General features: G+C 35.4%; 2 protein-coding genes across 3 annotated transcripts; one reads left to right on the forward strand and one right to left on the reverse strand.

Annotated features, from left to right (window-relative positions):
* Positions 1 to 3,472: 3,472 nt before the first annotated feature.
* LOC21408690 (serine/threonine-protein phosphatase 6 regulatory subunit 3) lies at positions 3,473 to 15,507 on the forward strand. 2 transcript variants are annotated; one of them, XM_024166990.1, is made up of 20 exons: positions 3,473 to 3,552; positions 3,656 to 3,862; positions 5,238 to 5,341; positions 5,841 to 5,927; positions 6,017 to 6,092; positions 6,193 to 6,267; positions 6,384 to 6,437; positions 7,053 to 7,112; positions 7,324 to 7,440; positions 8,338 to 8,432; positions 8,510 to 8,712; positions 8,994 to 9,091; positions 9,308 to 9,411; positions 9,549 to 9,714; positions 10,697 to 10,819; positions 11,026 to 11,105; positions 11,718 to 11,859; positions 12,483 to 12,512; positions 13,673 to 13,743; positions 14,465 to 15,507. In XM_024166990.1, exons 2-20 carry the CDS (start codon positions 3,824 to 3,826, stop codon positions 15,075 to 15,077), a joined length of 2,337 nt encoding a protein of 778 aa, XP_024022758.1. In that variant the 5' UTR covers positions 3,473 to 3,552; positions 3,656 to 3,823; the 3' UTR covers positions 15,078 to 15,507. The 2 variants fall into 2 exon arrangements, with proteins under 2 accessions (XP_024022758.1, XP_024022757.1); XM_024166989.1 differs by having other exon boundaries at positions 3,480 to 3,862.
* A 1,005-nt stretch (positions 15,508 to 16,512) lies between these two features.
* On the reverse strand, positions 16,513 to 21,507 carry LOC21408691 (U3 snoRNP-associated protein-like EMB2271). Its single transcript, XM_010100274.2, has 7 exons — positions 20,926 to 21,507; positions 20,053 to 20,395; positions 19,294 to 19,518; positions 18,178 to 18,403; positions 17,767 to 17,945; positions 17,254 to 17,319; positions 16,513 to 16,887 (listed from the first exon to the last, which is right to left on the reverse strand). The coding sequence occupies exons 1-7, from the start codon at positions 21,351 to 21,353 to the stop codon at positions 16,810 to 16,812; spliced, it is 1,545 nt and encodes a 514-aa protein (XP_010098576.1). The 5' UTR covers positions 21,354 to 21,507; the 3' UTR covers positions 16,513 to 16,809.
* Positions 21,508 to 22,424: the final 917 nt, after the last annotated feature.

Raw genomic sequence — 22,424 nt, forward strand, 5'->3', positions numbered from 1 at the left:
TTATAATTTAAATTATAATTTATAATTTATTATAATATTTTTTCTTATAAAAAATATATATAAATAAAAAAAATTTTAAATTATGATTCTGAATCTCCGTTTTAAGTAAACTAAATTAAGCCTTAAATGACCACCCTACTATTTGGTTGGAGGAGGTATCTGGCGCATGGGCTTTTCCAACCCTGCGCCATTTTGCAACTCTAAAATGGAGTTTCTAGCCCACGCGGTACTGTTCACCTGACCCAACGCAATTTTTTTTTTTTAGAAATAATAGAAAATATGTCAATATAAAAAGTTTAAGAAAATATATAAGTTAATTTTTAATTATAAAAATTAATATGTCATAACTTGTCAAGTTATGGTTCATAACTAGATAAGTTATGGATAAACTTGTCAAGTTATGGTTAGATAAGTTATGGACAATTATAGACAATAACTTGGTAAGTTATGATTTATAACCAGACAAGTTATTGACGAAAATAATTTAGCCTATTTATTAACGTATGTAAATTATTGGCCTATTAATTTTAATTCATCTAAAATCTTAGCCTATTTTTCTCTTTTTTCTTTTTTTTTTCTTAATCAAAATAAAACAAAAGCCCATATCTATTTTTCTAATTCCTAATTTTTACCCCCAAGTTCATAATTATCATGTTGTTGTCAGTCAAACGCTATGTCTTGTAGCATGCGACAACAAATACGTTTCTTTTGGATTTAGACCCCGTTCATTTCGCCGATTCGAGTTTAAAATTTGAGTTTTACTACAGTAAAAAACTCTCAGAAACAGTCACATCTAACTTTTTTACTACAGTAAAAAGCTCTCATACAAAATCACATCTCAACTCGAATTATAAACTCGAATCAGCGAAGTGAACGGGAGATTACAGTTTGGATTTAGATTACAGTACATATTTGGTTTAGAGAAACAAACAATGCATTTTCCTTTGCTCTTTTTTTTTTTTTGTTTTAAGAGCCTTCGTGTTTGCTCTTTTCACGTATATACATATATATATATATATATCTTTAAATAATAACGTTTAAAGAAAATTGTTAAACTTATTCTCATAGTAAAAAATAGAGATCTTATACTATGTTTGGTAGAAGAAAAAAATAGAAAGAGAAAAAGGAATATGGATATAAATAAATATGTGTATATATATATATAATTTTAAAAAGCCACCTAATTTCTTTTATTTTCTTATTTGAAGGGTACAACCTCTTATTTGCTATTAGGTTATCTCGAATTGCAACATAGGCAATATGGTGGGCGTTAAAATTTAAAGGTTACTAAAACATTATTAATCACAAAATTACGAGTACCGAATCACTTTAGTCTCTTAATTTTAAAATTTAACAAATTATGTTATGATCTTTTTTTTTTGACATTTTTTTATCACTGATATTATAATTGATAAATAATTTTTAAAATTTAATTTACATAATTACATTTTTATTGCATAATAATTAAAAATTTTACAAAAATAATTACCTTAATTGAATGTTTTCTTCACGAGGAAGATAGGGAGGAGGTGCCGACCGGGAGGGAAAGGTGTGCCACAGGAAGGAGAGATTGGGTGCGTTTAGAATTCGTTCCAAAACGTTTTAGTTTTTTGTATGAAAATGAAAACGAAAACGTTTTCATTTTCATTTTGGAATCATTACTGAAAATGTGTTTGCTAGTTTTATTCCGAGATTGTTTTCAGTTTAAAAAAAAAACTGAAATTGTGTTTGGTGGTTTAATTTTTAAAAACATGTAATAATATTTAAAATAATAATATATTAAATAAATATTATTATTAACTATATTAAATAAACATGATTATATACATGAAAACAAGAAAAATGAAAACGGAAAAAATTCGTTTTCAGAAACATGAGAAAAAAGGAGAAAATAAAAACGGTGTTTTCAGTTTTGATTTTAGAAAATTTTACACCAAACGCGTTTTCTCTACGTGTTTTCAATTTTTATTCTCGAAAACCATGAAAATGGAAACAAAAACGGAAACAAACAGGCCCATTGTTTTTTATATTCTTTTATATACTTTCTTCTTCAAAATTTAAAATTTTCAAAAAATTTTCATTTTTTTAAATTTATTCATTTTTTAATTATATAAATAAAAGGATATTTCAGTTATTTTACATTTCAAAACATGGTACTAGGAAGATGTTTTAAAAAATGTTGAGGTGCTTTTTTTTTAAAATGGAGAATTTCATTTCACAAAAAACAAATTACACAAAACACAAATGGGAAAGACCCGCACAACTTTGAGTGTGACCATTGCTCGTTAAACAACACCAAAATAGTCAATGGACTAGCATAGTCGACCAGACCAAACCCCACGTAAGAGGGACAATCACACCACAACGTAGAGGGAACTTTAGCTAGAAAACATACACCACACTGTTTTACAAATGGGGTGGGGACATGAGCGGAGAACATCGCCTCTGTTATTATAGAAACAAAAAAACAGAGGAAAAACAAAAAAAAAAACACACTAAAGGGGCGGGAACATCAATGCCCTTATTACAACTAAACAAAAGAAAGATCCACCGCCAGCAAACCATCGGCCTTGAAATGGAAGCTAGATCTAAACAGAGCCATCCCAGAAAAATAACGAAGAACGAAACTACCGCCTCCCAGAAAATCTCTCCACCATGTGGATCAATACACTATGGGAGTACAACCATGCCTGATGAACACGCTGAAAATGACTGTCCAATAGAGAAGCAACCAACTTCCAAGACAGGTTAAATCCGCCTTAAGAGATGCACCGCTCCACACACAGCCATTATCACGAGAAAATCGACGTCGAGAAGAATATGAAGACCAAACTTTGAAGTCGGAAGCCTGGCGACGCGCCTGGAGGCAGAACTGAAGCTCCGGCCAAAACCACAGCTTCCTTTCGTACTCTAAGAAAGAGAAAGAGAGAGAAAAGAAATGACTTCCTTTACAAAAAAACTTTATCAAGCTTTTTGCGTTAGGTACCATTTTAATATTACTAAAAACATAATATTAAGAATATATTTTGGTATAACATAAAGTACCAAAATGATTTTATCACAATAATAAACTAATAATGATATATGGCTTGAAGTTGTTGTTGACAACAACTATTGTGCCAAAACCAAGTGGGAGAGCAACAATCTTCCAACTTTAGAGGAGCAGCTATACCCGAGAAAAACCTTTGGTATCTCCTCTTGTCTCCTTTTCCTTTTCCATTTCCATGCCCAAATCTTTATATATTTCTCCAAATAGCCTAATTTTTTTATTTCTTCAAAAAGTTTCAAATATATTTATTTTGCCACATTAATCCAATACAAGAAATTCCCTTTGCAACTTATCTTTTTGGCCAACTTAAAAAAAATCCCCCATAATCTTTTTTTAAACCATAAGCTGCCAAGAGACAAAAAAAAAAAAAAGAAAAAGAAAAGAAAAGGAAACTATACCAATAATACATAACACAATTTTTTTTTTCTTCAATATAATTTTGCATTCCAGCCGTACACTCTCATCTCCATAGCAACTCTCACCCCTCCCTCCCGCGATTGCAGGTGTCTTGGTTTCTCTCTCCTTTTTTGTTTTTTTTTTTTCCTCTCCTCAAATTCCTTCCCTTCGATCCCAATTCAATTGAATCTCCCTTCTTCCGGATTCTAGGGTTTTCGTTATTCGCATGCTCGGATTGGATCCTTTTCTTTGTTCGTTGCTCCGATTGGATTGAAATCCCCGTGCCGTGAATCGGGCGACTCGCTAGGGTTTCCCCGGGGGTTCTGTAGATCTGAGTACTCTTCGGCTTGTGGAGGCAATTTCTTCGAGGAATTCAACATGTTTTGGCGCATGGCGGGATTGTCCACTGCGTCTCCTGTGCGTTCTTTTTCCCTCTTTTGTCGTGCTCATATGTAACAGTGATTGATTTGGTTTGGGCTGATTTCCTTTTGGTTTCTTCATTTGCTTTGGTTTTCTGATTGATTGCCGAGAAAATGCTGGATCTGATGGAAAATTTGGAAATATGATTCTAAGTTTGTTGTAGTTATGTTGTTTGATAGTAAGGTTGCAATTATGTTTGAATTTTGGTATTGTTTTTCTTTTACTAGGACTTATTGACTTCGAAATTGGATTAATGGTCAAGTGAAGTAAATTATTGCAGTGACTTTACTTTGAAGAAAGTTTGCTGCTTTAACAAGTGTGATTAGTCTTAAACAATAGTAAAAATTATATTACATTTGGTTTGGTGAACCTGCTATTCCAGGGATTTTTTTATGGTGAATTTATTTATAATTCCTATTCTAGTCCAGAAATTGAAATTAGACCATTGGAAAGTAACTTTTGGAGTCTGGGGTATTGGTTAAACATGCCAGTTTCGTATCTGAGAAAATATGGACTACCCTAATATTTTGCAACTAGTTGAGTAGAATTATAATTGAAAAGAGATCGTAGACAAGCCGAGGACCTAAGAGATAGTTTGGGAAAGTTATATGTTTCTGTATCTTCGCGGGTTGTGTATAACAGGTGATTTTGGAAGATCTCTAGGACTAGATCAGGGTTGGTAAGGATAAAAATGCTTATAGGCGTGCAGGAGTTTAGAATGAATTTAGTGTTTAGCACGTGATATTGGAAACAGCCAGTTTATATTGCAATGCTCTATTTGATTCGTGTTATCACGCCTTTCATAAAAATAAAGAAAATCCATCCTACTAGTGTTTCCTTCTAAGTAAATCTTTTTGTATCGCTGATCACAAGGATTAGAATCATAGCCTTGTTGGCACTCTGCTGATTACGCATGTTGACATTTTGACCATCCTCTTAAAAAGAAAACAATGTAGTTCAAGCTTAGATATTGCAGGGTACATATTAGGTTGGGGCAAAAGGAACTTTATGTTCTATTTGGTATTACCATATTGTGGTTGTGTGGCAAATTCTATTTGGTATTGTATTATTGTGGTTGAGTGGTTAAGGTCAATCCACAATGGATAAATTTTATTTATGGGTTGAATGGAAGAAAGGCGGTCCAACTAGTTGGATTGATGTTCCATAAGGTCAAGTTGCTGATTTCAATTAGTGCATTTGATTTCAATACTTGTCCCGTGCCCTTCTTTTAAGGTTGACATTGATCTACTGGTATCACCTCTGCTTGTTATTTGTTTACTATTTTATGCATTTAAGTAGAGTTGTTTGCAATTTGGATATTTTTTAATTATGCTAGTTGGTCATTATTTCCTCATTTGTGTTCACATTGTAGGTGGAGACAATTTTGGACAAAGACAATTTCACATTGGAGGAACTTCTAGATGAAGACGAAATCATTCAAGAGTGTAAAGCTCTTAATGGGCGCCTTATCAACTTGTAATGCTCTGTTAGTTCCACAATACGTATATTGCTTTCTTTCCACTGATTTTTCTTTTTCTTATTTGATATTTTTGCTGAGAGTGACGATGTATGTTATTTATGTAATGCTCAGTGCAATTGTAGGATGGTCCTTCTAAGCATTTATAGAAAGTGCACTTTTTTATTAATACATTTGAATGGAATTCTGAGTTAAAAGTAAAGTACAACTTGGAAGCTTCAACTAAGGATTCTGAATTTCTACATCTTGAATTTTTTAAAATATTGATTACCCCCATTTCCTTTTCCTCCTCTAATGAATGAACTAAAAATTTAGACTTCGAACCTAACATGTTAAACCCACGTCGAAATCTTTTGAAATGTATATACCTTTCTACAAACTTTTTGTTTGTAGTCTTATGTCTCTGAACACTGAATAACTGCTGGAATCTTTGTAGCATCTCAATTTTCTACAGAAGAATTTTATATAAGTTGCCTCTCCCACTGTTTTATGTTCCAGTTTGAGAGAAAGAGTCCAGGTTGAACAGCTTCTGCGATATATTGTCGAAGAATCTCCTGAAGATGCTGAAAAGAGGCGAACTTTTAAGTACGTTCTTTTGAAACAGTATTGAAATATCTTTTCTGAAGCTTTTTTCATGTAAATAATTGATCTTGCAAATTTCATTGTGTACACAGATTTCCTTTTATTGCCTGTGAGATTTTTACTTGTGAAGTTGATATCATTCTCAAAACGTTGGTAGAGGATGAGGAGGTTAGAAGCTTTAACTATTCAGCATATTTTTTTCTCTGACTTCTTGCAATAGTCACCCTAAAACAGTTGTTTCTTACTAATTATGCTTTCTTGTTGGCAGTTGATGAACCTGTTGTTTTCCTTTTTGGAACCAAAACACTCTCATAGCACGCTTCTTGCTGGGTACTTTAGCAAGGTACTCTTCTGTTATGTTTTTAAGCTGATATTTACGTCCATATCTGGGCAGGAAAGATGATGTTACTTTGTGAATCCTTTTTGAGGTCTTTCACCTTGCCTCTTATTTCTTTCTAGGTTGTCATATGCTTGCTGTTGCGCAAGACGGTTCCATTTATGAACTATATTCAAGTAAGAAACTTGATTCCTATATTTGTTTTTTTACGTACATGGTGAATGGTGATTACTTTCTCTTCCATCTTTTGTTTTACCTATTATTCTCCTCAGATATACCCATCTTGATTTAGATATTTGTGTGGCTTATCTATTTCCATGTCAGTTATAGCTTCAAAATAATCCAAGTTCATTGTCATATAATTTTATGAAGTTTTTACCTTACTGTGTGCAGTATGATTTGTGAAAGGCTTATGCAGATAATAATTTATCATTTATCGTTAGTTGTAAACTGTTCCTTGATGTGCATCCTTTTCCTAATTTCTCAATGAAACAGTTGCTTGTTAAACACTGCATGGCTAAGTGACAAGACTAACTGACATAACAATAGTTGTTTGATAGAACCTTCTTTGAATAATTGATTTGCGTACACTCGTGGATTCACCAAGCGCAAATATTGCCTTTAACATTAGATAGTATTCTTAATTCAAAAAGGATGAGAGAGAAAATGCTGCTGGTGTTTGAGTATATGCTTAAAGTATTGACATGTTTAAAGGTAGCTCTTTGTTTGTGCCAGTTACTACTCTTAGATGTGTTTGTACTTGTTCCTAATTTGATCATGTGGTTATCCAGGCTCATCGGGAAATTGTCCAAAAGCTAGTTGATCTGATTGGGATCACATCCATTATGGAGGTCGATTGCTCATCTTTTTTTATTTTATTTTTATTTTTAGTACTTGCTGTTCTCCATCTTAATACCCGATCGTAGACAATAATCAGACTTCTTATGGCTCCTATACCAAGTTGAAAACTCGTGGTTTTAGTTTTTGCGTCTCTCTTCTTTTTTCCTTTTGCTCTTGTACTTGGTCTATTGTTGGTAAACGATAACCTCTTTCCTTGTTTAGGTCTTGATACGGTTGATTGGTGCTGATGAACATATGTACTCAAATTATACGGAAGCAATGCAGTGGATACAAGATACTGATGTGCTGGAGATGATTGTTGACAAATTCAGTTCTTCAGTAAGTACTTTTAATTGTACACAAGCTGTGCTTTACTAGATTTAACAGTTGTGGCTATCTGTAGAGGTCTTTTCAACTTCTAACTTTTTGTTCTATGAATGTTAAATTTATCTTTTTCATTTAAGGAAAGGAGTTTTGTTTCATGAATACAGGAATGTACTTGTTTTTGTGATGAAACTGATGTTTTCTCTTTGTTGCGAGGAAAGAGTAGTATCCATCAATTGTTGTAATGTTTACTTTTACTATTTTAGCGTCCCTTTTGGAGTTATTTGATACTTGGGTTTTAATACTCGCGTGACCTTTTCTTTTCTTTTCTTTCTTTTTTTTTTTGGGTAAAGCAAATGCAAGTTTTTGCCCTTCTCTTTCCCAAAAACGGGGGAAATTATATCAAAAAATTCTTTTTTATTATTTTTATTTTTTAATATAATCCCCTGGTGCTTGTTGTTTGTCATTTTGCAACTTCTCGTTATTCAGTCTGTGTGATAGTTCCTATGAAGTTGTGTTGGTTATTTACTGTTTTCTGACAGGAATCAGTAAGTGTGCTTCCAATTTGTCAATCCTGGTTTATGAACTTTGAAGACATGAAGATGGGATTCTTATATGAATTTGTTGTATAATTGAAATTTTTATCTATGCATATCTTGCCTTTAAAATTACTCCTGTTTATGATGCAATCAGGTTTTCTATCATAACGCAGCATCTTGCTAGTCATATTTGAAAGATTTTTCCCCTCCTTTACATGAAAAAGGCCAACGCCCAATTAATCTTTATGGGACTGTACCGGTTATGCATATTTATCATGTTGTGTTTTACTGTTTTAAATAGATAAATTTAATACCCAAAATCTAAATTATTTTGAGAAAGATTTAAGCAATTCATCTAACATGATTTATGTAGGATTGTCCTGAAGTACATGCTAATGCAGCGGAAACTCTTTGTTCTATAACACGTTTTGCGCCTGCTGGACTTTCTGCAAAAATCTCCAGTCCAAGGTACCATTTATATTTAGTGTACATTCATTTTTGCTTTAACTTCCCCATTAAACAGATTTTATTTTTGGTGTATGCAGTTTTGTTGGAAGGTTGTTTCGTCATGCTTTGGAGGAATCACGGCCAAATTCTGTTTTAATTAACTCATTGTCGATATGCATCTCTTTGTTAGACCCTAAGAGATTAACCTTGGGAACTTATCATATGTTTGGTCGTCAAATGATTCATGGATCAACTGTAACCGCTAATCCTGAGACAGTTGAGGGCATGCTGGAGAGTCTAGGTAAGTTTGGCTCCTTGTGTTGGTTTCCTATCTGAGTAATTATAGCTCTTGTTCCCATGTCTCTCTCTGTGTGAAGCATTATTCCACTGTAGCCTTGCTAACAAACTATCTTTTAGAAGTGCCAAAAACGAAAGTCGCTACCTTTACAATATTTACATTATCATTTATTAGCTATTCAACAGTACATTTAATTGCTTCCCCCCCCCGCCCCATCTCAACGTGCGTAAAGTGTTGATTCCATTTTATCACTAGTCAAATACTAATCAGTAGTTTACTTGCAGGTGATTTACTCAAGCTTTTAGATGTTTCATCTGCAGACAACATCTTGCTAACCACATATGGCAAGCTACAGCCCCCTCTTGGGAAACATCGTTTGAAGGTATATCCTGATCTATCATAATTACTAATTAATCTTTCCCTTTTCTTCTGCATGGACTTTTGATATTGTGAACATCCTTGAGTCTATCGCATTATACCTTGAGTCTATGGCATTGTAATTTTTTTATCTTAAAGTACGTAATTAGAACGTCTATTGGTGCTTATGGTAAGCATTTGTGTATCCATGCCGCTTTGCACTGAACCCTGAATTTTGCAGATTGTAGAGTTCATTTCGGTATTACTGACTGTTAGCAGTGAAGCTGCTGAGAAGGCATTGATTAGTCTTGGAGCTGTGCAAAGAATTTTAGAATTGTTCTTTGAGTAAGCTTAGAATTGGTTCGAGTTAGTTTAAAAGTTCTTTGTTTGTTGACCAGCCGTTTAATTTGGATCTTAACCTACTTATTTTGAAAAAAAATCTTAATCTTTATCATATTTCTTGGTTTATAATGTGACTCTAGGTACCCATTCAATAACTTTGTGCATCACCACACAGAGAACATTATAATATCATGTTTGGAGAGCAAGAATGCTCCACTTGTAGAACATCTGCTTCGTGACTGTAATCTTGTTGGGAGGATACTTGAAGCCGAAAAGAATTTCACATTGGCGGCTGATTCAAACAAGGTCCATTTCTTTTCTTTGTATTGATGATTATAATTCACCAGGATTATGCCTTTGTCTCTGTGTGCTTGTGTGTGCAAGTTCGATAGATAGTATGATGTAGGATTGGGATAGATTAAAGAATAGGGAGAGAGGAACATAATCAAGAGGAAGAAATAGAACCAAGATAGAGGAGAATAATCACGAGGAAATAGAGGGATAACAAGAACTCAATAGGGAGAAACCAATAATCTCAATATCATTAATCATCCAAAGCCTGCATAAAATTACAATCACTAATATATTTGTAGACATTTAAAAGATAAACTCCATCAATTTATAAATAATCCTAATTTAAAATTACAATAAAGATAAAATGTATCCTAAAAGATAACAATATAATTAAAATTCAAGAATCCTAATCTAATTTGTCATCTCTCTCCGGGTTAAAGAAACTCTAAGGCATCATGAAGCAATAATCTAAAGGCGCAAGAAATTCTTCCATCTCAATACTTGATTCTGAAACGAGCCATAGTCACTGGGTAGTCAATTGTTGACACGTTTTCTCTGTTGAGAGAACAAAGAAAACACTCGAGGCTTGTGCTCGGCTCCCCACGGTAAATAAACCATTCTACCTCATTGAAAATTAATTCCATAATTAAATTAGAAGTAAATTTAAGTACATATGCATTAGATCCGCTTTCAATTTAGAGGAATTGAATTCAATGAATTTTGGAAGAGGGGGTTCCTCAATAATAGGTGGTTCATTATTAATCATCAAAAGATTGAATAAACTCAACCAATTCAAAAATAATCCTATGAGATAAAACATAATCCTAATTTAAAATTAAAAGAAAGATAAAATATACCCTAAAAAATAACAATATAATTTAAATTAAAAAATCCTAATATAATTCGTCATCATAGTATGTCTCTTCTTGTTTATTGATATTACTCAAAGATGATGTTCAAGTGTGATTGAATGTGCTGATGATTCTACCTGCAGCCAACGGTCCCTGCTGAGGGTAGATCACCACCCAGAATAGGGAATATTGGACATCTGACACGAATTTCCAACAAACTTGTTCAACTTGCAAACACAAATAGTGAAATTCAAGCTTATCTGCAGGTTCGTTTCTATTTCTCAAATCTGTATTTGCAAGCATCTTTTTCGTATCATTGTTTATTGGAGAGTGTTGGAAAAAAGAAAAATAAATAGAGTAATAGCAATGGGTCACTTTTTTTAATGCTTATGTTGTCATTCTAGTCTAAATACTGGTTTGTTTTGTTTTTGTGTTTACTATTGTTTTTGGGACATTATTTTTCTTTTTGCAGGAAAACAGCGAATGGTCTGATCATACCAATGTCCTATCAAAGCGTAATGCTGTGGAAAACGTTTACCAGTGGGCTTGTGGGTATGTTATTTTCTTTAGACTTGTGGCCTTGTTCTCTTACATTTGACAAAATTTGAGTTATTTCACATTTGAGCAAAAATCAAGTGTACAAACTTTTTTCACATATAGGATGCAGACGTGGTTTCTTTATGAGTGATCACCTTCTAGGTCCTTTTGAACCTTAGATGGCCAATGCATTATCTTTTGGTTGCATGATTCTTAACTTGATCCTAAAGGACCTTTTGTTTGTTTGTTTGGTTGTTGTTGTTGTTGCTTTCTCTTTTTCTTTTCCTCTTTTTTTTTTTTTTTTTTTTTTTTTTTTTTTTTTTTTTTTTTTCTAAGTCCTTTGTTTTCTGGGCAGCCTAGTCTCTTTCTTGTCCTTTTCTTGGCTTCTATAGCTTTATATTCTTTTACAGTGTTGGGGATCTATTTTCCCAAAACTACCTGATCGCAAGGGTTTGTTTTTTGTGTACAGCAATAAGTGCATTGAGCTAGAGCCATGATTGTTCTCCTTTTTTTCCTTTCGTTTTTTTTGGGGTTGCTTGTATTAATGACAAGACTTTGCTCGCTCTATTTTATGATCCCTCTTTATTTCGTGTTAAGAGAAATCTAATCAGTCACTTATTGTAACAGGCGGCCAACAGCTCTACACGACCGGGCCAGGGACAGTGATGATGATGATTATCAAGATAGAGATTATGATGTTGCAGCTCTAGCAAATAACTTAAGCCAAGCCTTTCGTTATGGCATTTACAGCAACAATGATATGGATGAGGTGCTTAGCAAATTCCTTCTAGTCTTTTTTCCCTATGTGTTTCATACATTTTAGTTGGGAAAAAGAGCTTTCATAGGGCGGCGGGAATTTAGAAAATGAAAACTCATCAGAGCGCATTGAAGAATTAGGTTAGCAATGACATAGGACCCTTATTTAATTAGCAGTACCTCTGTGTTGAGATCTGTTTTTTCGTTATAGATTACCCTTGGAGAATCCCCAAGGGATTTGTTGAGTGGTAAGACCTTGATTTTCCCCTCATAGTTTGGGTGCCATTCCTCAAGGCCAAGGCAACCCACTTGGCAGAATGCTGAGTTTCCCTCATCCCAATGATTGTAGGGTCACACACACACACACACATTCTTCTCGCACCTGCCATGAACTTTCGCTTTGGACATCCTTGGCTCCTTGCTTCTGTATCAGGTTCCCTTTCATTTGTTCATTCCCTGGTGTAATTTGGTCACATAAAAGTGATGATAATGTTTACGACATTATTGTAGTTATTGCTGCTTCCGAGATCATGTAATGATTATGCTTTGTTATCATTTTGTGAGGATATCTTAGTAAGCTAGAAACTTTTTTTGCGAGGGTCTCTTACTAAACTAGAAATTTTTCATACTTTTCAGGGCCATGGATCACTTGAACGAGATGATGAGGTATGGGGAACACTTCTATTGTTTATTTTGCTTGTGATTTATTCTTTTGTGCAAAGGCAATTTTCATTGGTTGAGGTAAACATTAGTCTAACTGCAATAAGCTTGACTGAGTTGTAAACTTCATAAAAAGGAGTTACAGGTCAATGAGAATTCATTTCAGAATTACCTTTTTGTGGGTTTGGGCTAGAGGTTTAATATAAATAGTCATACTGCAGCCTTGATATAATGTGTATGGTTTTTCCAACATGCGTAACTTTTTGCTTTACCTGACAATTAATCATCTTCGGTCCTAACAGTTGGATTATCTAGTTTGGTCGATTGGCATGGCATACTCTGGGTTTGGTTGGTTTGTTTGGATTTTTTTTTTCCCCAGATGTGTATTCAGGGTTAAAAAAAATTACATTACATTATTATATATATATATATATATATATATGCTTCGGATAAGTATCAGTTCTGATCTATTTCATATATATATTATATATCAATTACGTTCATGTTTTTATATAAATTTTTTCTTTTGGTTTGAAGAAAAAGGAGTGATGACCACATCTCTTAATGTTTTATTGCTAAAGACTTAACTTTAAGGACATGTTTACTTTGCATCAAAGGAAAAGGGCTAGTGAGGAGTGATTCCCATTCCCATCAAATAATGTGTTTACTTTACAAAATCAGTAATGGAGATTTAGTGGGTCCAACACAATATAGGAAGTGAGGAAAGGGAATGTCAATCCTTGCACAGCCCCCTTAGTATTGATGCCTTGCCAAAGGGAATGGATGTTAAATTTACTTATCTACCGTTAATGAGTTATTATATAGTCAATGATTATCAAATTGTGTAAAAGGACATTTTAGTGATTACATTCATAAGATTGCTATTCGAAATTAGTAAACATAAGAAAGGGAATCCCATTCCACCATCTAATAGTCAAGTAAACACTTGAAAGGGAATGAATGACCTTTAATCCTATTACTTTACTTTCCTTTCCAATCCCGTTACGTTTCCCGTTACATTCTTTTAAGGTTTGGTAAACGCGCCCTAACAGTAAAGAAAGTACTAGAGCTGGTTTGTACTGCACTTGAGGTGGAGTACCAGTTTTCTCGTTGACATCATTTTGGCTTTATGGAACCGAGAAGTTTTTACATTTGACACTTGGCAGGATGTGTACTTTGACGATGAATCTGCTGAAGTTGTCATATCTTCTTTGCGGTTGGGAGATGACCAGGAAAGGTACGTTAAGATTGTTCTTTTCTCTCTTCTAAACTAGTAGTATTCTATCAAGGAAATTGCGTATGAAGCTGTGTCTGTTTGTGTTCGCTGAATTTCATCGACAGGGGTTATTATGAAACTATAAGCTAGAAGTCATAATATGAGAATTAATGGGTTATTATCCTGTTGGCCTTGACCACGTTTTAAGTTTGTTTGCAAGAGTATCTTATTAGCCGAGTAAGCCGACAAACATATCTCCTTTCAGTCATGCTTTATGCAATTTCGAGTTTCAACTTTGTGGTAAACACCATTGGTTATTTGATGGGGTGCTAAAGCTGCTTGTTCTCCTCGTTCTGGGTTCAAGTCAATCCCACCGCGGTGTTCAGGGCACGTGGGCAATTCCCTCATTACAGATCCATATTCCATGCGGGGATGCCGTGCCTCCCCGGGGCTATATGAATATGCTACCCTCTGTCCATACAACCCTTTCTCTTTCAGCAGCCAAATAATAAAAAGATTTTGGTATATTGGAGCCATTTATCGCAATTTTCTAATAAGCAAGTTCTTTTTTTTATCCTTCTTAAATTTCTTGTTTTGACTTTTCTTTTAGCATCGGATCCATAGTGTTTCAGAGCCTAAATAAATGACTTAATGGCATCAAATATTGGTCTATAACCCACTATAACTTTTCCTGTTCACTTAAACATCATGGTGGCTTGACGTTGTACTATTCCTCTTGCAGTGGTTCTCTCTTTACAAATTCAAACTGGTTTGCTTTCGAGGATGACAACAAAGTTTCCAATGATCGTTCAACCGGGTCACTTGCTTCTCCTTCACCTAATGCAGAGGGAACTGGTGCGGTCAATGGTAGTGGTGATGATGTTATTGTTGGTGAAGATGAGGAATTGGTTGACACTGCAACATCCTCTCCAGAACCAGAAGCAAAATCAGAAGACACTGTCCCTGTACCCACTGATTTAAGAGAAGTGGAATCAAAAGAAACTGATAAACCGCCTGAGTGGGTTGAATGGAGGGAGAGTTCAGACTCTGGAGAACCGACTGATATTCTACCAAATGGCGAGCTACCAACGGAATCCTCAGATGCAGCTAAACCTTCTCCATCATCCGCTGATACATCAGTAAATGATGATGAAATTGCCGCCGAATCTTCTGCAGCAGCACCAGAGGATGAGACCCCAAGTTCAATTCATTCTCAACCTGAAGTATCAGTTGAAGTGGCTCCAATTTCAAACCCAACCACTGCTGACAATGCAACAACTGTTGTAGTAGAAGAAGGCTCTTCTGAAGCTGCTGCTGAATCTGATAAAAAGGAGAACGAGGTAGAAGGGAACTGATGTAAATTCTCAATATTGGTTTAACTGCGCTAACTCGAAATTCATGCAAGATTGATTAGATGGGAAGTTGGATTTAGTCAATTTGCTTGGCCAAGGCAACTGTATTTATGGAGCCTTCCTGCTCGACATGATGGTGCAGTGTTAAACGGGGCTGCTGATTGTTCTGTGCGCACCTGAGAAGTTTGCTTCTCTAAGGGAAGAAGGGTCCTGATTTGCAACCTTTTCTAGCCAGTAATTCAATGTTTCATATCAACTCCATAGTTTTCTTGCTTAGGCAAAAACGACCTCGGGATTCCTCACGGGTTTCATACATTTTCATAAGGATCTGTCAATATATATTCCAGTTCTTCCTTACGTAGTATTGTTTTGACGATTGAAATTATCTCGGTAGTTATCTGAATGCCATGATTACCATTCTTATTTTTGCCAAGAAATTGTCTCCCGCTCTCTCTCTCTCTCTTCTCTCTCTCATTACTGATTAAAGGTGAATACTATTTCCATTTTCCCGGTTCTACACGGAACTCTACCCATTAGTGTCGAGATATTTGAATTCTGAATCTTTAATTAAAGTTCTTGATACCCTTTATTGGTTATTATCCAAAGAGCCAAGACTCTTGGCCCAAGAGGGCATCACTTGATAATTACCTCTACCTTTCCTACACTTTTTAATTGTTTGTGAAATGCCTCAACTCACAGGACTAGTCTTTGTGATGTCATCCAGTTTTTGCACTGTCGTCATAAGATGACAACTTGATCCTTGAATTTGAGAGCGGCCAAAGCACTTCAATTGATAATTGTCACTCTTTAGAGGGAAATTAACATGACGCATATGAGATTGCATGTGAGCTGTAAATGAGAGACAAAATAATACTTTGTTTCTCTTCCCTCTCTTCAGTTTGCACTGCCAACCTCGTACTGCTCCTAAGTTGCAATGCTGGTGAGTCTACAGCCATGGCGGGCGGGCAACGTAATCATGGGATCTCAGTGATCCATAGTTGTTGGCATCCAATTCCGCCAGCATCTCCAATTCCCTTGTTAGATCCCATGAGTGCAATCTCCAAGGTTTATGATGAGAAACAACCATGATCTTTTTCCTCACTTATTTATTTATTTTTTTAATTGACCACTGCCATTGAGAGAGGTCCGCCATTGATTAGGCTTGGTAATTTTAGGAAAGATTTTTATGAAAATTTTAAGTTTATATCATACTTTTCAATTCGTTACCCAAATATTATTTCACGACGCAAGGGGGCAAAAAAAAAATCTTGGTTATCAGAGTGACGAATTATAAAATCCACAATATCATCAGGGAAGATTTGATTTGATTTGATTTGATCCGATTTATTTATTTTTAAGTCATCACTGTGTCCCTGAGGAAGAACTTTTGCCAAGTATCAATTCCATTTCTTTTACTTGACGTACGAGTGTTGGCCCAGATTGACCGGCACCATTGGCGCTCAGAACTTCCTTTACAAATTTCCAACGTTCCTTTTCACAACACAACGCCACTCACTATCATCTTGTATGCAAAAGGATGCCGGATGTCAGATTACTCTTTGACGATACCAGATTGTTTCTAACCGTTAATTCAAGAATACATTGGTAGAAGACAAAACCTACTGAGAAACAAATGATAATGAATATGTATATTAAAGGTGACCGACAAAAATTTGTGTTTGTACTATCAACTCACTGTCGTCAAAATTGGGCGCTACAAAAAAGTTTGGCCATTTTAAGAAAGCTTCAGGGGGTGAACTGCAACTCCGTTTTGAGCTGCGGGAATGCGTCCCCACCTTCCTAAGCGAGGTTCCTGCAAACAAATATTCATGCGGTCAGAAAATTCTAACAGTTAAAACGTAAAGTGAAAATCACAATTCACAAAATTTACACATCTATAAGAAGCTGAAGATGGACTGAGGATTTCACAAACATTTTTGTGGTTTTGGCCTGAATCAATGCAAATATATTTCCCACTGAGGGAGGTTTTTAACATAATCCAAATTCATTTCCCACTGAGAGATGTAAGAAAATGATGCACTCCTCAAAAGCTAAAAATACTCAATACTCTACAATGGAACTGTAAGAGTAAACAAATATTAGATATTATACAAAAGATTTACGACTTATGACTTAGTATAACAGTTGGTGTCCCTAGCACTATTCTTTTTTAAATTACCTGGCCGACCCCAGCAACAAGGAACTCTCCAGATTTTGCAAAAGCCAAGGAATTCGCAAATCCAACCTGCATTTGCACAAATGCACTAAATCAACGAATTTTGCAATAGTTATTCATACATGAACTCACACAGCATGGTGAACCAAAATCAAGGACATATCAAGTTCAGTTACATGTTTAAGTTTGAGCTCCTCTCTTATCAACCAAAAAAATAAACAAGTTCAGTGCTGTGAATTTTTGAGCTGGGTTTCTATTAGTTTAATTAAAAGAACTTCTCATAACATGCTTAATCTTCTAAATTCTCCACAACATGCTCCACATGGACTGGTGTAAAGAACTGCCAAGCAAAGCCACACTGGTCTTTGGTAGGAGGGAAGGTATATCTACTTTCATTTTGCATCTCCATTTTCTTGTATATATATATATATTAAAATAAAATAAAAAACTTTTCCCTCCTAGTTATCACGCGAGCTAAGGTAAAGAACATTTGTGACACATTTCCTTTTCTCTTACCAGTGGTAGGTTGTATAAGGGTTGAATGTCTTTGGTCTCACTTCCAATAGCCCACAATCGAACCGAACCATTACCAGCTCCTGATGCAGCAAGGTCACTGCCTCTGCAGAGAGTGACAGAACTGACCCAGGAATATACTGATGAAGAATCAAAGTTTTCAGAAGCATGATCACCATTTTCTGCATTTGGGATCAAATGGTAAGAATACAGGTCAATCAGCTAGAGCAAGGTAACCAAATTACAACATCCAAAAATCACCTCACAAACTGTGAAGTATTTTCATTTTCAACAAGGTTACACAGAACATGAAGATTGATGTGACGGCCAAGTGTTCCAACACTAACCATATACACACCCCCACCCCCACCACCACCAAACCAAAAAAAAAAAAAAAGGAAACAATATACTTACCTATGTGGCCGTTAGGGATTCTTTCAGACTCCCCTCCAAATTTCTGGTTTGCGGCGAACAAAGCATGTGCATTCTTGACTATGCAAACAGGCTTCTTCCGCATTACACTCCACAACTCAACACTTCCATCATCCGAACCAGATAAAAATCCATCATTACTGATAAAACAACAGCATTCGAGAGAGGAAGCAGGGGCACGGAATACTAAACGTGACTCCTCGGGGACCTAATTAGCCAAAAATACAGGCAAGTCAAAAACCAAATAAAAAAAATCATAAAATAACCAAAAAGCGAACTAAATAAAAGGAAAACAAACAACATAATCTGTCAACCACAAAACAGAACTAAATCCTAACCCACCCCCTATGTTAAAAAAAAAAAAAAAAAAGGATCCTGAAAATGAATGCATAAGTGGAAATTAGCTAGAAACTTTATCAACCAAGTACTACAATTAGGTCTCATAGCTTATCGTTATTATTATTAAGTCTCTTAAACGGGCATTAAAGAATAAAATGGAGTTCAGTGCTTCCCTTGCATACTAAGTTTGGACAAAAAGCCCAACTCCTCGGGGATAAAATTACAAAATAAGGCAATTCCTGTAAGTTTGTCGATAAAACTCAACCCAACTACAGGAGAAGTTGGAAGTAAAAGTATGCGTGTTTTTGAATCCCAATTCTTCTGCAGTGAACTCCTCCATTCTTTGGAAGTTCACAAACATGAACATGTACAACTTAAAACGACCACATCGTTGTTAGAGAAATTCTGGCAAGGAAAATATCATATTGTCAAATCATAATTACATGTCAACCTCTGGTCTCCAGGCAGTTAATAGACATATAAACGTATAACTTTTTTCAGTTTTTAATGGAACTTTGTTGCAAGGAAAGTAGATAGTTTCCCAAGCTGGCTCAGAGAGCTTCTAAAAGTGGGTTATCCCTACAAAGGAAACTTTGGGAAGTGTTACATTTGCCTTTGACATTGCCAGACAACTACATTAAAAAAATAATAATAAAGCTAAGGGGTTTTGTTTTGTTTTTTTTTAATCTCATCCTTTTAGAATAATTTAAGTTGACCAAATCTAATTGAACACATAATAAAGACTGGAGTTCGGATTACCTTAAACAACTGCATACTCCTATCACGACCAACAGCCAAAACTCGCTCTTTCTGTAGACAGTCAATTGTCAATACTTCACTTTGATGACCAAATAATGAATTTATATAAGCTCTGTCCTCTGCATTCCATATTTTGACAGTTCGATCATATGAACCGGAAAAGAGTTCAGAAGACCCTTGCCTAAATGCTAGGCAAGAAACCGGTCCTCGGTGACCAGGAAATGCCTGTTAAACACAGAACAACTAGTGCTGTTACATGCATGAAGGCGTATCTCCATGTTTCTCAAGCATTGCTTTGAACAGAAATAAATTTTAAGTTATAAACACAAAAAGGCAACAAGAAAACGCGCAGGCAGTATGTATCTATGTCAATTAATGCAATAGGAGAGAGTTTACATTCAAGAGAGGCTACTAGTTAAAGGATTCCCAAGGGAGATTTTCTAATAATTGATTAATTTCCAAACAAAAGAAATGAGTAAATGGAACATAAGGTATTGCCAAACATAGAAAACATATTATGATAGATACTTTTGTTCCATTCCAGAAGAACTAGGACACTCGAGAGGTTCATACAGAATCTGTCAGTGCAAGAGAGGCTCTTGGGAATCAGAAAAGCACCTTAATGAATTACGAGGTCACCCAAATCCAACCAAGTAAAACTTGGTTAAGTTGCTCTTTTTTAAACAAAACCTCCAGAATTTTCAAATTATTTAATTCATTTACCAAGACCATAGTAATTAATGCTGGAAAAATGTTTACCTGAATATGTTCTCTTGTGCGGGTATCCCATAAATGAACATGACGGTCTGAACCTCCACTCGCCAAATACCGCCCATCTGAGCTGACAGCTAATGCCAACACGGTTTTACTATGTTTAGTAGCTCGGCCCTGTGGATCCTTAGCCCCGTGGGACCTTAGTACTTCACTACTAGGCCATCGGTATTTTTCACCTTTCCCACTATCTACATCCCAATGCATAATAGATCCATCCTTAGAAGCTGAAAAACCCTTCAAATCATCCTCTGATAGAGCCACAGCTGTAACAGATTGTCGATGCTTCACTAATACCTGAAACTGATCAGATGCTTCGGGCTCCCGAATCCTAAGTGAGAAAACTTTCCACTGTTAAGTATATTATATAATCCTAAAAAGTTATGAACTTCTAACGCACAAACAAATGTTGTTATTCAAGATAAACATGTTGAAATCTTAATCCAAAGATACGCATTGTGCTCGATGCTTCAAATCAAACTCTTAACAAAGTAATTCCAGCAAAGCATAATCCTCAGATATTAAATTTGACCAAGTTCTTTACAATTTGACGATTCAAACGTAAAATCCCACCTTTCCCTTTAAATTGGCCCAATTTCTAAATTAATCATAGCTAGTCATTGCACAAAAATTAAAACTAACGCCACGTAAATCATTAAAATATCATTAGCATGTCAGTATACAGAGTTTTAAACAATCGTTCAAGTAATGAGTAAACTCAAGATCAATATTTTATTCAAAGATAGCGAAAGTTGAAAGCTTTTAATCAATCTCAATGTCACTAAGCAAAACAACACTAAAATGCCTAACAGTCACTTTGCAAATCAACATCTCCATTTTCCAAAAAATAAAAAAAAAAACCTGGAAGCAATGCTTCTTCGAACCCGACCGCTGTCCTCGAGCTGCTTCTGCTGCAAAATCTGAGCGACGAGGGAGTCTCTGGCTCCCTTCTCGTCCTCCTTCTCACTCTCCTCTTCATCATCGTCCTCTTCCTTCGCTCTCCTCGCGATATCTCTCATCCTATCCAAGTGCGCCATTGCCAATCTCTTCCTGGCTTCGTCGGCGGTCTCTTTCTGCTCCTCCTTCTCCTCCGTGGCTTCGTCCTCTCCGGCGTCGGAGCCGCCGAGGTAGTAGTCGTCTTCGGAGTTGCTGCTCTCCACGACATCTCCTTCGCCGTCGCCGTCGACCTTCCGGCGTCGTTTGGAGTCATTGCCGGCGAAGAACGAATCTTTGCTGAGAGAGAACCTCTTGTTGGCCTTCTTCTGGCCCGAGCCTTTCTTGTTCTTCATGCTGAAAGGTACAAATCTCTGAGAAATCGATCAGATTCAAAGAGAGAGATAGTGTAGTGAGCAATGGTGTCCTTCTGGTTTGCAGAAGAGAAGAGAAGAGTACAGGGGTTAGGGTTTAAGGGGAGTTTAGGTAGGGTTTGTCAGAGAAGGCAAAAACGACAGAAATTGAAAGAAGGGCTTAAGCGGCGACGCAGACGGGTGTAACTTGTAAGTTTCGGGCAATGGGTTCGGATCCAGGTCCCCGGTGACTAGATACTACTTGAGAAAAAACTTAAAAAATACCATTCAAGATGGATTTATACCACTTTATACAAAAATAAGTTAAAGTGTCATTCAATTAATAAGAACAAAATAAAATGTCACAATGACATTTAATTATTTAAAATAACATAAATAATTGAGTTGAAAAAATAATGGTTAAACTTCAAATTTTATCATACTTTACTTTTTTTTTTCTTTTACATTCATATGTCTGGTCCTCATAAATTTATGATCATTTACTATGTTTAGAGAATTATAATAATCTTTTATTTTTTTAGTAGGATAGAGAGAGAGTTAAAAAGATGAATTATTATTATTTATAAAATTACTAAATTATCTATTTAAATTATTTGTTAATAATTTGTTTAAAGGATAAAATAGTTTTTTAACTGTAAAAGTGACGGATTATTTGGATTATTCTATCAATTAAAAATTCCATTTTGGTGGGTTATAAAGTCACATTCCTCCATCTCTTCTCTTCCTCCAACTAAACAATAGATCGGGGCTCTTCCTCCATCATTCTCCCTCCTTCCATCCATCCCTCCTACCAAACATATTCTTAATGAGACAAGGATTAGCAAGTGAAGCAGCTCCGAAGCATACAAGGAGAAGAAATAAAGACACAAATTAAGAGGATTATTTAGAACGTTTGTTAAGCTTCTATCAAGTAATTTGGATTCAATTTTCACTTTTATTAACTATATTATTCATCGACAATATGGTACCTTGATCATATGTGAATAGGATAATAGGAGAACTAGTTCTAATGTTAGTGAATAATGGAGTGGTGATAAATACACCATCCAAGGT

This window comes from Morus notabilis, unplaced genomic scaffold (genome assembly GCF_000414095.1).
Source record: "Morus notabilis unplaced genomic scaffold, ASM41409v2 Scaffold276, whole genome shotgun sequence".
Lineage (NCBI taxonomy): Eukaryota > Viridiplantae > Streptophyta > Magnoliopsida > Rosales > Moraceae > Morus > Morus notabilis.

Excerpts from the sequence above, each read along its gene's own strand:
- LOC21408690 (XM_024166990.1), top strand. The coding sequence starts at position 3,824 with ATGTTTTGGCGCATGGCGGGATTGTCCACTGCGTCTCCT. Across the intron at positions 11,860-12,482 it reads GCAACAATGATATGGATGAG|GGCCATGGATCACTTGAACG; the intron begins GTGCTTAGCAAA and ends CATACTTTTCAG. Across the intron at positions 12,513-13,672 it reads CACTTGAACGAGATGATGAG|GATGTGTACTTTGACGATGA; the intron begins GTATGGGGAACA and ends GACACTTGGCAG.
- LOC21408691 (XM_010100274.2), bottom strand. The coding sequence starts at position 21,353 with ATGAAGAACAAGAAAGGCTCGGGCCAGAAGAAGGCCAACAAGAGGTTC. Across the intron at positions 18,404-19,293 it reads GGAGTATGCAGTTGTTTAAG|GTCCCCGAGGAGTCACGTTT; the intron begins GTAATCCGAACT and ends TTGGCTAATTAG. Across the intron at positions 17,320-17,766 it reads CCTTATACAACCTACCACTG|GTTGGATTTGCGAATTCCTT; the intron begins GTAAGAGAAAAG and ends GTGCAAATGCAG.